Source organism: Juglans regia, chromosome 6 (genome assembly GCF_001411555.2).
Source record: "Juglans regia cultivar Chandler chromosome 6, Walnut 2.0, whole genome shotgun sequence".
NCBI lineage: Eukaryota > Viridiplantae > Streptophyta > Magnoliopsida > Fagales > Juglandaceae > Juglans > Juglans regia.
Genome location: NC_049906.1, coordinates 2,746,444 through 2,762,165, shown reverse-complemented (window position 1 = coordinate 2,762,165; position 15,722 = coordinate 2,746,444). Strand labels below are relative to the sequence as shown.

Below are 15,722 nucleotides of genomic sequence, written 5' to 3'. Positions count from 1 at the left end.
TGAAAAGCTATGAGATCCCGTGATTATTATTTATACTCTCTGAATACACCCCAGACCATTTTCGACTTTCAAGGGATTATATTATTATCTCGCTTAAGAAAACAATCATGCACATATATTTCTTTTAATTTTGAAAAAAAAAAATTGAAGTCTAATCGTTAATGATCAGAGTTTTAAATTCCGTTTAGATTTAGAAAGTATTTTTATCTTATTTTATCATTATGATTTTTTTAAATTATCAAATAAAATATAATAAATTATTCAACTTTTTCAAATTCTAATTTAATTTTTTTAAATTTTAAAATAATAATAATATTAAAAAATAATATTCTAATAATATTTTTTTCAATTTTTATCTTTCATATAAAATCATCTCATTTCATCTTTGAATCCAAACCCGCCCTTAGCTACTTTTGCATAAAATAATGTTGGGGGAGTTTGGTTCTGTTTGTGTATTCCCCGATTTAATGACTTAACTCAACTTGTTACGATTTTTTATTGAATTTTCAAAGAAGCTTAGGTCATGATTGCCCTGGCTTGGATCCAATTCGATCATTTAATTAGGATTTACTATATATATATATATATATGTTGTATTATTTTTGTATGGCTACCATATTGTCGTATTGTGTATTCAATTATCATCTAAAATAAAATTTTCTACAATTTTGTGAATGTAAGCACGATATCGAACTGCATAAATCTTGTGTCGATTGTGATTAATTTTTTTTTTTACTTGTTATCTTGTATTTACTAAAAAATAATGTGTCACTTCATAGAATAATTAGCTGTAGAATCTTAGGCAAGTCGTCAAGAATGATGATATATAGGTAAGAGTGGAATTATTACCGCAAGATCATGCACTAAGATATATATAACAACCACCGCGCCATCATCTAGCCGTTGCCTTTGCCAACAATCATGGTTGCCTTTGCTAACAAGGTTAAGAGAATCTCAAGTAGATGTGTGACTTTTATTTTTAAGAACATAATGACATACTTTAAAAAAGCTAGTAATCGCAACAACAACAACAACAAAAGCAAACCCACTATATATATATGTAGGTAGGTGGCGTACTAAATCTATGCACATCAATGTGCACTACTACTTGATTTAGACTTGGTTGAAGTAAAAGTGAAGGTGAGTGAGGTCCACTTGGCTTTCGAGGTTTGGATACAAAATGTATTTCATCTCATTTCATGATTATAATTAGCGTGTATACACATATCTTGGTGTAGAATTACTCGTGATTACAGTTTTATGTAAGTCAAAATATGTTGCATGCGTGTGATATAGACCTGATTAAGTTTAGGTCTATGCTTGTGGGTTGAATGTGATATATATTACTCCATTTTCATACCTTGAAATAGAGGAGTTGCAACCAAATCAATATAGCAAAGTGACGTTCAAGAACGAATATTTGTGATGAATTATTTATAACGAGAATAAACTCATTTTAATAAAAAATTATATTTTTTATAAAAAATAACTGATCGCATATAAATATTTTCTTATCACGATTTTCAAGGACTCTCAACTTCACAACACAATTATGACTCGATTGAATAAAATTAGAGATCATTGTGCTAAGTATGTCAATAAAAAAGCTTGCAAGTATATTTTTTTGTTTCTTATATGATTAATCCAACTCGTGATGTAATCAATAGTTTTATTTACAATATACTTCATGTTAGGGAAAAAGAAATGCCAACCAAAGAATGAAACATATCTCACATATATATATATATATATATATATATAGATGGATAGAATAGTTTTATGTATATATTAATGATCACTTAACTAAATGATATTGATCACTTAAAATATGACACATCAAACACACACACACACATACACATATATATATATATATATAATTAGAAATAACAAAATATAAAATAAAGAATATCATTTTTATAGTGATTGTAATTGTAAGAGAATGTCAACAAGATCAAAGAGTACGTGGGTGCAAGTACAATTTCAGATTGGAATGTGTTATTATTTTCTTTGCTTTATAAACTCTACAAGTATGTATATATATATATATATATATATATATATATATATATATATATAAAAGATCATTTTCAACAATCGTATCAGATTAGGTAATAATATATACAAGGAGACCAGCGAGGCCTAGAAAAGTCAAGGCAGGCAAGTAATGTCTGTATTAGGTGTTAACGTTCTGTTGCAGACAGGTGTTACTCAGGGTCATATATATTTATCTTATTTCATAAAACAACTCTATTTATTATTCTTATACACTATATACCACATATTATTTTTATTTTATTATTTTTTATTTTTTCTATAATAAATATGTGGTGTATAAATAATAAATAAAATAATTCAATTAGTTTAACAAGCATAAAAAATAATAATATTAAAATATATAAAATGTGTGATGTAGGATGATGAATATCATTCCTCTATTTCATATGGTCAAATAAAAAATAAAATAAAAATTGGACGTTGATTGGAGCAATAATCTAGAAGGATTCCTTTTTCATAGTCGACATCCTCTAGCTATCACCATTATAAAAATAAATAAATAAATAAATTTTTCTTCAGTTACTATTTATCACCACACACTCTACATCTTACGAAAAACACTTTTACACCTTATAAAAAAGTTTTAGGTGTGAAGTATAAGAGTGAATAGTGACTAATGTATAGCATTTTTCTTAAACCATTTCATATTTTGGCCGTGATATATATATATTATTTATATACACACATAATATATATTGTCATTAGACACTAATTGACAAGCAAATGGGTTTTAAGTACTTTAATGTCACAATTCATATAAATAATAAATTAACATATTAAATGGATTTCTAAGTATTTATTGAATATTTGACACTTTTGAAGAAAAACTTATACAATATGACCACAAAATAGGAATTATAATACGAGAAATGCTTTGGTTACAAAAGTAAATCTACAGACTGACTTGATTTTATATGATAATTAATCAGATTATAAAGTTATTTTATAAAATATATCTAATATATCACATCAAACTATATAAATTTGTAATCAGTTTACTTTTATAAATTTGTGATGATGACCAAAAGCATGCATTGAGAATACATCTATCAGCATGCACTCTCTAACAAGCATGCTGCATGTGAGATTATGAACAAGCTAGCTGTTTCTAACATCATATCCATGCAATCTTCAATACCATAGACATAATGTCATTTTCAGCTCAATCATGTGTCTTTTAATGAATATGACAAAATCAGTGCATTATTGTCTAAGTCATTTCTCTCGATTAACACAAACCTTTACATCAACGCTTAATTCTTTCTTGGTTTTTTGCCAACCACCACACATAATTCGCCAAAATCTTGATCAAGACATTGTCTCTTAGTTCAAAGAGAGTTAGGCCTGTTTAGATATAGAAATAATTTTATTTTATCATTATAATTTTTTTAAATTTTTAAATAATAATAATATTTTATTCGACTTTTAATTTTTATTTAAAATCATCTAATCTCACTATCTAAACAGTCTTTAATATTAGTTTTGGCTCACAAGCACCATAGTTGTATTTTTTTTTTTATTATTATCAAAAGTCAAATTGAGGAAATGCAACCCTTGAGACTTGAGACATTCGACTGTCATCAATCACTAGAAAAAAAAAATTCAAAAAAAAAAAAATAAAAAATTATATTATCATTTTATTTTTATGTCATTGACTTGACATTATAAATCAATCATTAATTCCTTTAATAAAAAATATGGATAGGAACCCTCAACATGTTCAAATAAGAATAGAATTTGAAGGATTAAGATCTAATTAAAGTTTTATGAATTAGAAAATAAAACGTCTAATAACTCACAACATATTTTATGATTTGGAAAATAGTATAGAGATATGATATTTGAAATCATGGATTGCGCAATTTATAATTGTATTTAAAATAAGTGAATAAATATAAAACTCATGTGAAAAAAAATTAATGTTTTTAATGTTCTTACATAATCTATAACTGTATTTAATATTACTTATCAGTATATAACATAATTTTATCAATTTTACTTTGTAATATTTCAGGACAGCGGATAACTCTAGCAACCCAATTGATTGAATCAATAATCCATTAGGCAGCATGGCCAACACACCAAATCTCCCCCTACCATGTATAAACTCCAAATATCTCCCTACAATATGTGAGCTCTAGCGTCCTGACGACCTATTTTACGATTGAGAAGTGTTATAGACATAAAATCAATTATATAAAAATCAATTTAAAAATTAACGTAATCTCATGTGATTTTTTTGATCTATTTTTTAATAAAAATAATTTTACAATTTGATGTATCGCGTCAAAGTACGTTATTTTATAAATTTATCTTTTCAAGTGATTTGTTTAATTTATTTTATAATATAAATAATTTTATAATATAAATTACCACTTCAAAATACCTTATTTTATAAATTTAATTTTATATAATAATTCTATATAATAATTCGTGCATAAATTATTTCACTTTACTATTTGTTTATAGGTAATGGTACACTTACAATTACACCTCATTTACTAATGTTTTGCTATTCAATTTTTTTTTCTTGTTATTATTTGAATATGTATTAAAAATTTCAGAATATGAATTTCTTGTATAATCTAGAAGAAAATAAATTTAATCAATCTATGTAATCATGTAATTTAATTAAAAATAAATTTATTTTCTTTTAAATTATATAAAAATGTCATTTTATGAGATTTTTAATATAAATTTAAAGGAAAAAAAAGGGAATAGTAAAACAATCACTATCTTTGCCTTTTTTTATTGAGTGGCACTACAGCCACCACTGTTTTGGGAGTTACCGTTAATTATAAGATTTTTTTTTATTTTTTAATTTTGTTTTTTCATTTATGTATTTTTAAATATTTTTTAAAAAAATAAAAAATTATAATATTATTAAAAAATATTTACTTAATTATTAAATTAAAAAATTAAAAAAAATTAAAAAATCATAGCGGTTGAAATGAGCTATAAGAGCAGCATTTTCTTCTTTATTACTGGCTTAACTGCTGAAGTCATATCTGTCTGAGCCCTCTTCTGTTTTCATAACTCAAATTCAAATCCCTCGAGCTGTTGTTACATGGGCGTGAGTGCAGCCTCTATACTGAACAGCCTTCTTCACAGCCGAACCAACCGGGCCCATACTCAACCCACCAGCGCCAAAGTCTTGACCAACACCATCCTCGTTCACCTCAGAGCGGGTCGTCTTCGCAAAGCTGTTTCCGTTCTCTTTGCTGCCCCAGTATCCGTCCCTTATTCCCTTTACGCACGTCTCTTCCGAATATGTTGTGCCAATTTTGCCATTGTTGAGGCGCGGAAGGTCGAGTCCCATTTGGTCACCTTCTCACCTACGCCGCCGGTTTTTCTTTTGAACCGGGCAATTGAGTCTTATGGAAAATGTGGGTGTTTGGTTGATGCGAGGGAGCTGTTTGAGGAAATGCCTCAAAGAGATGGGGGGTCTTGGAATGCTATGATTACGGCCTACGCACAAGGAGGGTGCCCTGGGAAGGCCTTGTCCTTGTTTTCAGTAATGAATGGTTTGGGAGTTAATGCAAGTGAGGTCACGTTCGCCAGTGTTCTTGCGTCCTGTGCTGCAGTCTTGGCTCTTTGTCTTTCTAGACAAATTCACGGGCTTATTGTGAAATATGGGTTTTGTGGGAATGTAATCTTGGAGAGTTCACTTGTTGATGTATACGGGAAATGTAAGGTTATCATTGATGCACGCAGAATGTTTGATGAGATCGAGAATCCAACTGCTGTTTCTTGGAATGTGATTGTGAGGCGGTATCTCGAGGTGGATGATGGAAAAGAGGCAGTGTTTATGTTTTTTCAGATGTTCCTAGAAGCTGTTAGGCCCTTGAATTTTACTTTCTCTAATGCACTTATTGCTTGTTCAAGAATATCTGCGCTAGAGGAGGGGATGCAAATTCATGGAGTTGCGATTAAAGTTGGTTTTGGGGATAATGACGTTGTTTCAAGCTCTGTCATTGATATGTATGTCAAGTGTGGGAAACTAGAGAATGCTCGCAGGGTATTTGAACAGCCAGGTTCAAAGAATTTGATTTCTTGGACTTCAATTGTGTCAGGGTATGCAATGAGTAGAAAAACTGGGGAGGCAAGAGAGCTGTTCGATCAGATGCCAGAACGCAATGTAATCTCCTGGAATGCAATGTTGGCAGGGTACACCTGTTCCCTTCAATGGGAAAAGGCCTTGGACTTTGTATTTTTGATGCGCAATTCAACTAAAGACATTGACCATGTCACGCTTGGATTGATACTAAACGTGTGTGCTGGTCTTTCAGATGTTGAAGTGGGAAAACAGGTCCATGGTTTTATCTACCGAAATGGTTTCTTTTCTAATCTCTTTGTTGGCAATGCCCTTCTTGACATGTATGGTAAATGTGGGAACTTAAAAAGTGCCCGAGTTTGGTTTTACCAAATAAGTCAATGGAGGGATATTATTTCATGGAATGCTTTGTTGACTAGCTATGCTTGTCATGGCTTGAGCGAACAAGCTATGACAATTTTCTCAGAGATGCAGTGGGAGACTAGACCAAGTAAATTTACATTTGGAACCCTTTTATCAGCCTGTGCGAATACTTTTGCTCTTGATCATGGCAAACAAATTCATGGATTTATGATTAGAAATGGTTATGAGATTGATATTGTGATCAGAGGAGCCTTGGTAGACATGTACTCAAAATGTCGTTGTCTTGAGTATGCTCTCACAGTTTTCAAAGAGGCTGGTTCACGGGATGTGATTCTCTGGAACTCCATAATTTTTGGATGTTCTCACAACCGAAGAGGTAGGGAGATACTCCAATTGTTCGGGTTAATGGAGGAGGAAGGTATAAAGCCAGATCAAGTCACCTTTCAAGGAATTTTGCTTGCTTGTATATGTGATGGCCTAGTTGAGTTGGGAACGCAGTACTTTAATTCAATGAGCAATGAGTATTGCGTCATGCCTCGGTTAGAGCACCATGAGTGCATGATTGAACTATATAGTCGGCATGGGCACATGATTGAGCTTGAGAATTTTGTTAAAAACATGGCATTTGAACCCACTGCTCCCATGCTGCTGAGTGTCTTCGACGCTTGTAGAAAACATGGGCACATAAGGCTTGGAGAATGGGCTGCCGAACGACTTAATCAATTGAATCCTTCGTCTCCATTAGAATTCCAAATTGTCAATGGAGAGAGGTAGTATTCACTGGACTTACAGCTTGAAAGCAGCTACATTCTTGCATTGCAAGTTCTGCTTCCGAAATTGCAACTTGCAGATATTGCATCCAAATTTTCTTCCAAGGATATTACAGTTCATCTGTAGGTAGATTTGGTCATCTTTATCTCCTTGGGACGTAACATTGGATTTATTTGAACAAGTCACATCATAATTTCTACACGCAACCTCCCTGATGTATATTGTCATACGGATGTTAAAACCCTAAATATCCCAATATAATGTATATGTAATTGGAAAATAATCCTCCGTCATGTAACCTACTGCTTTTGCACAGAAAGCAATGGCAGGCTGTACCGGGTTAACACATGGAGAGATGTTTGGATACCGAAAAGAACACATCAGGTTCCTGAAGATGGTATTCCTGTGTCCTCATGCCCACGCCTTGGTGAGTTTTTTGGTAAAACAAAGTATGCATGGAATAAGAAAATGGGTAGATGTATTTATCCAGAACAATAGCTTTCAGCTGACACATCCGGAGTTGCTTTGGCTGTTCTAAACTTTTAGAAACTTCTCCGTGAACCATTATTCTAAGATCCATTCATTTGTCACTTATATTTGCTAATCGATCCATCACTTTTATGTTGTTAATTTTTTTAGTACCTGTGATGCTTTTCAGGGATTCAGAGGAAAGAACATACAGTTATTGGTTGGTTTTATAACCAAAGGAAAGGCATACATTTTATGGTGATATAGCTGAAGCACCTAAGATGCTAGCAATGGCTCTCATGTGGTAATCGACTCCAGTGCCAACGGCCTCAATTCTGTGTCTGCTCTCTCTTCTCAAGTAAAAGTTACTCTCATTGTGAAAGTGAATGATGCAGGAGAAATTACATGATGAAACATGAATTTCGGGCCAAGTTCGGTGGGGGCAGATGGACATGGCTTAGAAAAAGTTCTTCCTGGGTTCCTCTTTGCCTCCCTGTTTGCATATATTTTTTACTTGTTATTGTTTATTTTTCATTTTTAACTTATTCTTATGCTTTCTGAGAATGAGGATTTAAGGTGTGTTTCTACATTTATTGTATTCTTTTTCAGTAAGGAACAAAGAGTCAAAACAGCCTGGAATCGAACCCGGGTCTCTTGAGTTGAAGAGTTTATGGATCAGGTTTTGTTGCTTAATTCCCCTAATTTGTTGGGGAGGGAGAAGATGGAAAGAGTTTCTTTTACTTTGGAGGAGGGGGGTTTCGAACTCCAGTCCTCCATTTTAGAGGCTGTGAGTTATGCCAACTAAGTCACAGGCCTTTGGCAGAAGATGGAAAGAGTTACAAGCACTCTTTCTCTGTGATGGGCCTTGTAAATTTGCAAGTGGCATACAATGTTAAAACTCTCCAAACCACTTATATTGTGTTATCAAAAAGAATTATTTAGGACGCTGTTACATCACCTAGACATTCTGTCGACAGTGCATTTGACACTTGCTTTTTTATTTACTTTTTTTTAACGTTTTTAAAATTTTTTTAAACATCTTTTTTTAGAAAGTCACAAATTCATTAAAAAACAATTTCTTAATTATTAAATAAAAAAAAATACAAGGCGGTAGAAAACCTCAGTGGCTTTATCATTTTCCAATTATTTATATGTTGTGTATTATATGTTCAAAGTTAGAGAGCACTTATTTATGCCTTGCAACTTCATGTGGTCCATATCGAATCTCATTTTCACTGCAGACATATAGAAACGAGCCAATAAAAAATTCACACGTGGCAAGTTATTTTTTTTAAAAATATTTTAATGAAATTTCTTTAAAAAATAATAAATATATTTTTTAATAATTTTTTTTTTAATTTTTAAAAAACTTTATATATTAAGCCTCCTGTCTTCTCGGTTAGATTGAGAAGTGATCTCAACTTATTTTATTATTATAATTTTTTTAAATTTTTACATAAAATATAATAAACAATTTAATATTTTTAAATTTTAAAATAATAATAATTTTAAAAAATAATATTTTATTCAACACATCTAAAATCATATAATCAAATGTGAGAGTTTCAAAGTCTGATCTCGTATTCTTAATTTTTTTTTTTTTAGACAGAAAAAGTCACTCATTAGCCCAAAAAATTGGTTTTCGATGTTTTCTTTAGGAAAGTGCAACTTTTTCTCCATAAATACCAATGCATTCCCCGGTCCTCTTCACAATTTACATACCGGTTCAGAGAAGTAGGAACCGGCTAAAATTTTGAAATTCTCGTACCGGTTCAGAGAACTAGAGCTTTATCCTTGCCGCCAAAATATAAACTCGTGTTACCTGTAGTCCACCTTCTACAATGGACCTTGATCTGCATTCCCTGATCCGCTTACTCCAATCCTGCAACACCCACCGTTCAATTCATAAAGGAAGACAGCTCCACCTTATCTTTCTCAAAAGTGGTCTCCTGAACTCCGCTCTCACCATCGGAAATCGCCTTCTGCAGATGTATGTGCGGTGTGGTGGCTTGAGTGAAGCGTGGAAAGTGTTCGATGATATGCCTGAGAGGAACTCTTTCTCTTGGAACACAATGATAGAAGGGTGCATGAACTCAGGGAACAGGGAGAGATCACTAGAATTATTTGGTTCCATGCCTCACAAGAATGAATTCTCGTGGAGCATGGTGGTTTCCGGGTTTGCAAAGGCCGGGAAGCTAGAGGTTGCTCGGAGTTTGTTTAACGAGATGCCAAGGAAAAATGGTATTGCGTGGAATTCGATGATTCATGGTTATGCCCGAAATGGGTGTGCAACAGAAGCAGTGAATCTTTTTAAGGATTTGAATTCAGACGCTTCTGAAATATTGCATCGTGATTCATATGTATTGGCGACGGTCATCGGGGCTTGTAGTGATTTGGCAGCTCTTGATTGTGGCAAGCAAATTCATGCACGGATTGTGATTGACCAAGTGGAATTCGACTCGGTTTTGAGTACTTCTTTGATTAATATGTATGGAAAGTGTAGTGATCTGGATAGTGCAAATCATGTTCTGAACATGTTGAAGGAACCGGATGACTATTCTCTGTCAGCATTGATTTCAGGCTATGCAAATTGTGGTAGAATGAATGATGCAAGGAAGGTTTTTGATAGCAAAAGTGATCCATGTATCGTGTTATGGAATTCAATAATATCTGGATATGTTCATAATAATGAGGAAAGTGATGCATTGGTTCTCTTCAATCAGATGCGGAGAGATGGATTTCAAGAAGATTCCTCCACACTTGCAACTGTTTTGAGTGCCAGCAGTAGCTTAGGCATTCTTGGACATAGTAAACAAATGCATACTCATTCATGTAAAGTTGGGGTAATTGATGATGTCGTCGTGGCTAGTGCACTAATTGATGCATACTCCAAAAGTGGTAGCTTTTATGATGCATGCAAGTTATTTAGCGAGCTCAAAGCCTATGACACAATCTTGCTTAATTCTATGATAACTGTATATTCCAGTTGCGGAAAAATTGAAGATGCAAAATGGATTTTCAATACTATGCCAAACAAAAGCTTGATATCATGGAATTCAATGATAGTGGCTCAGAGTCAAAATGGGTGTCCAATCGAAGCATTAGATCTATTTTGCCAGATGAATAAGATGAACTTGAGAATGGACAAGTTTAGCCTGGCCAGTGTAATCAGTGCTTGTGCTAGCATCTCTTCACTGGAACTTGGTGAACAGGTTTTTGCTAGAGCTACTGTCAATGGGCTCGAGTCTGATCAGATCATTTGTACATCCCTTGTTGATTTCTTCTGCAAGTGTGGTTTTGTTGAGAGTGCGCGAAGTATATTTGATCAAATGATGAAATGTGATGAAATCTCTTGGAACTCGATGATGATGGGTTATGCCACTAATGGTCATGGACTCGAAGCACTGACTCTGTTCAATGAAATGAGGCAAGCTGGTGTTAGACCTACTGAAGTTACATTTACAGCAGTTCTTTCCGCCTGTGATCATTGTGGACTTGTTGAAGATGGAAGAAAATGGTTTTATGCAATGAAATCAGATTATCATATTGATCCAGTGATTGAACACTACTCATGCATGGTCGATCTTTTTGCCCGTGCTGGGTGCATTGAGGAAGCAATGACTCTCATAGAACAGATGCCTTTTGAGGCTGATGCAAGTATGTGGTCATCGGTGTTGAGAGGCTGTGTAGCTCATGGGGATAAAACTCTTGGAAAGAAGGTGGCAGAGAGAATTATGAAGCTTGAGCCCGAGAACTCAGGTGCTTATGTCCAGTTATCTAGCATCTTTGCCAACTTTGGGGACTGGGAAGCATCAGCACGAGTTAGAAATTTGATGAGGGATAAACAAATACAAAAGAATCCAGGTTGCAGTTGGGCTGACAGTTAAATGCAACCTTGGTTATGGTGAGGAAGTTAAATCAGGCTGGAGGTCCCTTGGAAGCCTTCCACCCTGTGATAGGTGCTGGGCATTTGGACATGGATGTTACTTCCAAGCACCCTTACAATAAAGCAAAAGATCAGTCAACTCCAAATGGTTGGATACATGGCTCTCGCAAGTTTTGCAGCCATTTCAATCTCAACTCAAAGAAAGGTAGGATAGATAAAGGATCTAAAGATGTTTCTTGGTGCTTTGAAATCAGTACTTTGTTTGTGAGAATTATTTGGTGACTGGTTGATGAAATATTTACTCCCAACTTACCCGAAAGAAAAATGAAAGGAGAAGAAGAAGAAGAAGAAGAAGAAGAAAAGTTGGCCACAAGATTTATACTAGGACCTGTAAACATCTTATTTATGAAATTCTTGGCGTATGGAATTTAGAAATTATGCAAGAATTCAGTGCTTGAAGTTGAAATGAAATGCAAGACCCAAATGAATCGGGAAGTGGAAAAAGCCTACTGAGATAGATATATTTCTTTATGACTACCAAGCCTTCTATTTCCTTCAATGTTATTCTGGAATATGGTGTTAAAAACTTAAAACTTGTTTGTGTATTGTTTTCAAAATTCTGAGAAATGTCTTTGAGGTGTATTTTGTATTTGTGTTTATAAAGGTGATGAGCTCATTGTAAAGATGTTTAAAAAAAATATATAGATATGCGTTTTTTCATGTTTTTGAAAATAGTAAACATCCACTTGAAGTAGAAAACTTTCGTGACATCATTTTTTGGATTTTTTTTTTTAAATGGTCTTGACCTTGATTTTTAATGTTTTTTTTTTTTTTTTGTTGAGAAAATAATGGGGTTCACTAATGATTAGATAAAATGATGTTGAAGAAATGAAAACTAGGTTGGAAAGATGACTGGGAAGATTAAAAATCTTAAGAGGAGTGCTTGATTTATAAAAGAAATACTTATTAAGTCAATTCACTTTACTTTTTTTTTTTTTTTTGGCTCAGTAAAAACTAAAAATTATTCACATTACCTTTTAAATAATCTTATTTATATTTTTTTATATAATTTTTTTTATTTTATTTTTGGATTTCCTATATTTTAAAGATAGAGAGATGTAAGTGAGGTGAGACGAGTCCGTTTGAATAATAAGTTGAGATGAAAATTGAATAAAATATTATTTTAAAATTTAAAAAAATTAAATTATTTATTATATTTAATGTAAAAATTCAAAAAAATTATAAAGATAAATAAGATAAAGAAAAACATTTTTTTTGGCGTCCAAATCGGGTCTGAAGTCGGTGCACAGAACACATTTATATATCGTTGTGAACTCTCTCTCTCTCTCTCGGGTTCTCTTTTTCTAACGGTTCCCAACTGGTTGCTGCAGCAAAATGGAGCAAGAAGAAGTAGCAGAGCCGGAGCCAAAGTCCTTGTATACGCGTTTTAATTCATTTTTTAAAGATTTAAAGAAGCAACAAGCTCTATAGTACGTAGTGTCACCGCATTTGCATGTACCCTTTTCTAAAGCAAGTTCAAGGTCCTCACAGAACTTCGCTTTCCTATTACTCTAACCTGATAGATCACTGCTTTTCGCTGAAGTCCTTAAATTTCGCCAAAACTATTCATGCACAGTTGGTAAAAGTTGGGTTTGATAGCCATACTTTTCTGGGTAATCGCAGTCTCGACCTATACTCTCAGTTCGGTGCCGTTAGTGATGTATTGAAAGTGTTTGATGGAATTTCTGACAAGAATGATGTATCTTGGAATATTTGCTTGAAGTGCTTGTTTAGGCATGGACAAGTTGAAAGAGCAGGTCGTTTGTTTGATGAAATGCCTGCAAGAGATGTTGTTAGTTGGAACACGATGATTTCGGGTTATTTTTCGCATGGGCTGGTTCATAATGCGTTGGGGACCTTAATGAAGATGCAAAATGCTGGTGTGAGACCAAGTGGGTTCACATTGTCGATTCTATTGTCTTTTGTGTCCTGTGCTCTACATGGTAAGCAGATTCATGGTTGCCTGATTCGTAATGGTCAGATTTTATTGAATGTGGTGCTTGTAAACTCATTAATTGATATGTATGGAAAGCTCGGTCTTCTTGATTATGCTTTTGGTGTGTTTTTGACAATGGAGGAGTTAGATATAATCTCTTGGAACTCTTTGATAATGGGTTGTCATAGGTCTGGGTACGGAGAATTAGCACTAGATCAGTTCTATTTGATGAGAACCACAGAGTATTTGCCCGATCAGTATACTTTATCCACTGTCATCAGTGTCTGTTCGAACTTGAAAGATTTGGAAAAGGGTAAGCAGATTTTCTCTCTTTGCATCAAGGTGGGATTTAATTCTAATAGCATTGTAGCAAGTGCTGTTATTGATCTGTTTTCTAAATGCAATCGATTGGGGGATTCAGTCCAGTTGTTTGAAGAACTAGATCAGTGGGATTTAGCAGTTAGTAATTCCATGATTTCAAGCTATGCAGCACATGGTTGTGCGGAGGATGCTTTGCAACTCTTTGTGTGGAGCTTGAGGGAGAATTTCAGGCCTACTGAGTTCACACTCAGCAGTGTTCTAAGTACTATTTGTACACTCCCACCAGCAGAGCAGGGTAGTCAAATTCATGCTTTGGTTGTTAAATCGGGTTTTGAGTCAGATCCAGTTGTTGCTAATTCACTCATGGAAATGTATGCTAAATTTGGGTCAATTAATTATGCCATGAAGATCTTTGCTGATTTGGGTGTACGGGATTTGATATCCTGGAACACCATGATTTTGGGTTTGACTAACAATGGTAGAGTATATGAGACCCTTGACATTTTTAAGGAACTAGTCCGAGAAGGTCCCCCACCAGATCGAATAACTCTGGCTGGAGTCCTACTGGCTTGCAATTATGGTAGTTTTGTTGATGAAGGGGTGATTATTTTCTCATTGATGGAGAAGGAATATGGAATTCTACCCCGGGATGAGCATTATGCTTGCATAGTGGAATTGTTGAGTCGAGCTGGTAAGTTTAAAGAAGCAATTGACATTATACATACAATGCCTTACGAACCTGGTTCCGTCATATGGGGATCAATTCTTTATGCTAGTGTGATTCATGGAGACTTAAAACTCACCGAAAGCGTTGCGGAGAGGATAATGGAATTGGAACCGCAATCATCTCTACCTTACATGGTATTGGCTCGTGCATACGAGATGAGGGGCAGATGGGAGAGCATGGCTCGAGTAATAAAGTCCATGAAACAAAAGGTTATCAAGAAGGTCTCTGGATGCAGTTGGATTGGAATAAAAAACCTCATATATACATTTGAGGAAGACCAATTGCTGCATCATGGAGGCAAAGACATTTATTTGGTGTTGAGATTATTGATATTTGAGATGGAGGATAAAGGTTATTTCAATCCATATTTTGAAAAAGTGGGTGCTAAGAAGTGGACAGGTTCATATTAACTGATATCGATGCTGATATGTATTTTGGGTTTGTTATATCTTGGCATCTCCATATTGTGGTATACCAGGTTTTAAAAGATCAATATGTTCAGCTAGCATTGTGCAAAGTTTATGTTTACACCTAATAAACTGACCATAGGTCATTTTTCAGATTGACTTTGCAATTGAGCTTGCTTCTGGTGCTTCGTATCCTGATATATTGACATCTTATGTTGTCATCCTATTGATTTTAGTTAATGGAGATGAAGAAAGAAAAATATTGGCTGTTTGATTCATTTGGGTTCATGTATTGAACTAATGACAATTGATTGCTAAAATGCTTGAAGCCAAGCTATTGTTTGAAAGATCCATCCTACCATGTTAAATTCTTGTGTTGCTTTATGGGACAAGCCACCCAATAAATGACAAGGCAACAAACAGGCAACAAAATCTTAGGGACTCTTCTTGATAAAAGGAGCGAAGCAGAAATGGGACTTATTTTTTATGGAATTTATGGAAGAGAAGTATGTAAAATTATGGTGCACCGTTATAATTATGTTGTTTTTCTCATCATATAGTGGATTAACAGTCTATTGATAGCCCTGTAGACGTGGATATTTGTTGACCGCATAAAGACCTGTGCTATTTACTTCCGCCATCCGAACAACATTAACTGCCAGATCCAAAAA

The 15,722-nt window shown here is 33.9% G+C and overlaps 3 protein-coding genes across 6 annotated transcripts; all 3 read left to right on the top strand.

Moving 5' to 3' along the window:
- The first annotated feature begins 5,065 nt into the window (after window positions 1–5,065).
- On the top strand, window positions 5,066–8,382 carry LOC108981370 (pentatricopeptide repeat-containing protein At3g26540). 4 transcript variants are annotated; one of them, XM_018952491.2, is made up of 3 exons: window positions 5,066–7,368; window positions 7,563–7,673; window positions 7,905–8,382. In XM_018952491.2, exon 1 carries the CDS (start codon window positions 5,126–5,128, stop codon window positions 7,247–7,249), a length of 2,124 nt encoding a protein of 707 aa, XP_018808036.2. In that variant the 5' UTR covers window positions 5,066–5,125; the 3' UTR covers window positions 7,250–7,368; window positions 7,563–7,673; window positions 7,905–8,382. The 4 variants fall into 4 exon arrangements, with proteins under 4 accessions (XP_018808036.2, XP_018808035.2, XP_018808037.2 ...); XM_018952490.2 differs by having other exon boundaries at window positions 5,066–7,372; XM_018952492.2 differs by having other exon boundaries at window positions 5,066–7,673; window positions 7,905–8,018; window positions 8,110–8,382.
- Window positions 8,383–9,458: 1,076 nt separating this feature from the next.
- On the top strand, window positions 9,459–12,095 carry LOC108981365 (putative pentatricopeptide repeat-containing protein At1g77010, mitochondrial). The gene has a single exon (XM_018952481.2). The coding sequence runs from the start codon at window positions 9,556–9,558 to the stop codon at window positions 11,599–11,601; it is 2,046 nt and encodes a 681-aa protein (XP_018808026.2). The 5' UTR covers window positions 9,459–9,555; the 3' UTR covers window positions 11,602–12,095.
- An 845-nt stretch (window positions 12,096–12,940) lies between these two features.
- LOC108981363 (pentatricopeptide repeat-containing protein At1g43980, mitochondrial) lies at window positions 12,941–15,161 on the top strand. The gene has a single exon (XM_018952479.2). The coding sequence runs from the start codon at window positions 13,114–13,116 to the stop codon at window positions 15,052–15,054; it is 1,941 nt and encodes a 646-aa protein (XP_018808024.1). The 5' UTR covers window positions 12,941–13,113; the 3' UTR covers window positions 15,055–15,161.
- The last annotated feature ends 561 nt before the right edge of the window (window positions 15,162–15,722 follow it).

Excerpts from the sequence above, each read along its gene's own strand:
- LOC108981363 (XM_018952479.2), top strand. The coding sequence starts at position 13,114 with ATGTACCCTTTTCTAAAGCAAGTTCAAGGTCCTCACAGAACTTCGCTT.
- LOC108981370 (XM_018952491.2), top strand. The coding sequence starts at position 5,126 with ATGGGCGTGAGTGCAGCCTCTATACTGAACAGCCTTCTTCACAGCCGA.
- LOC108981365 (XM_018952481.2), top strand. The coding sequence starts at position 9,556 with ATGGACCTTGATCTGCATTCCCTGATCCGCTTACTCCAATCCTGCAAC.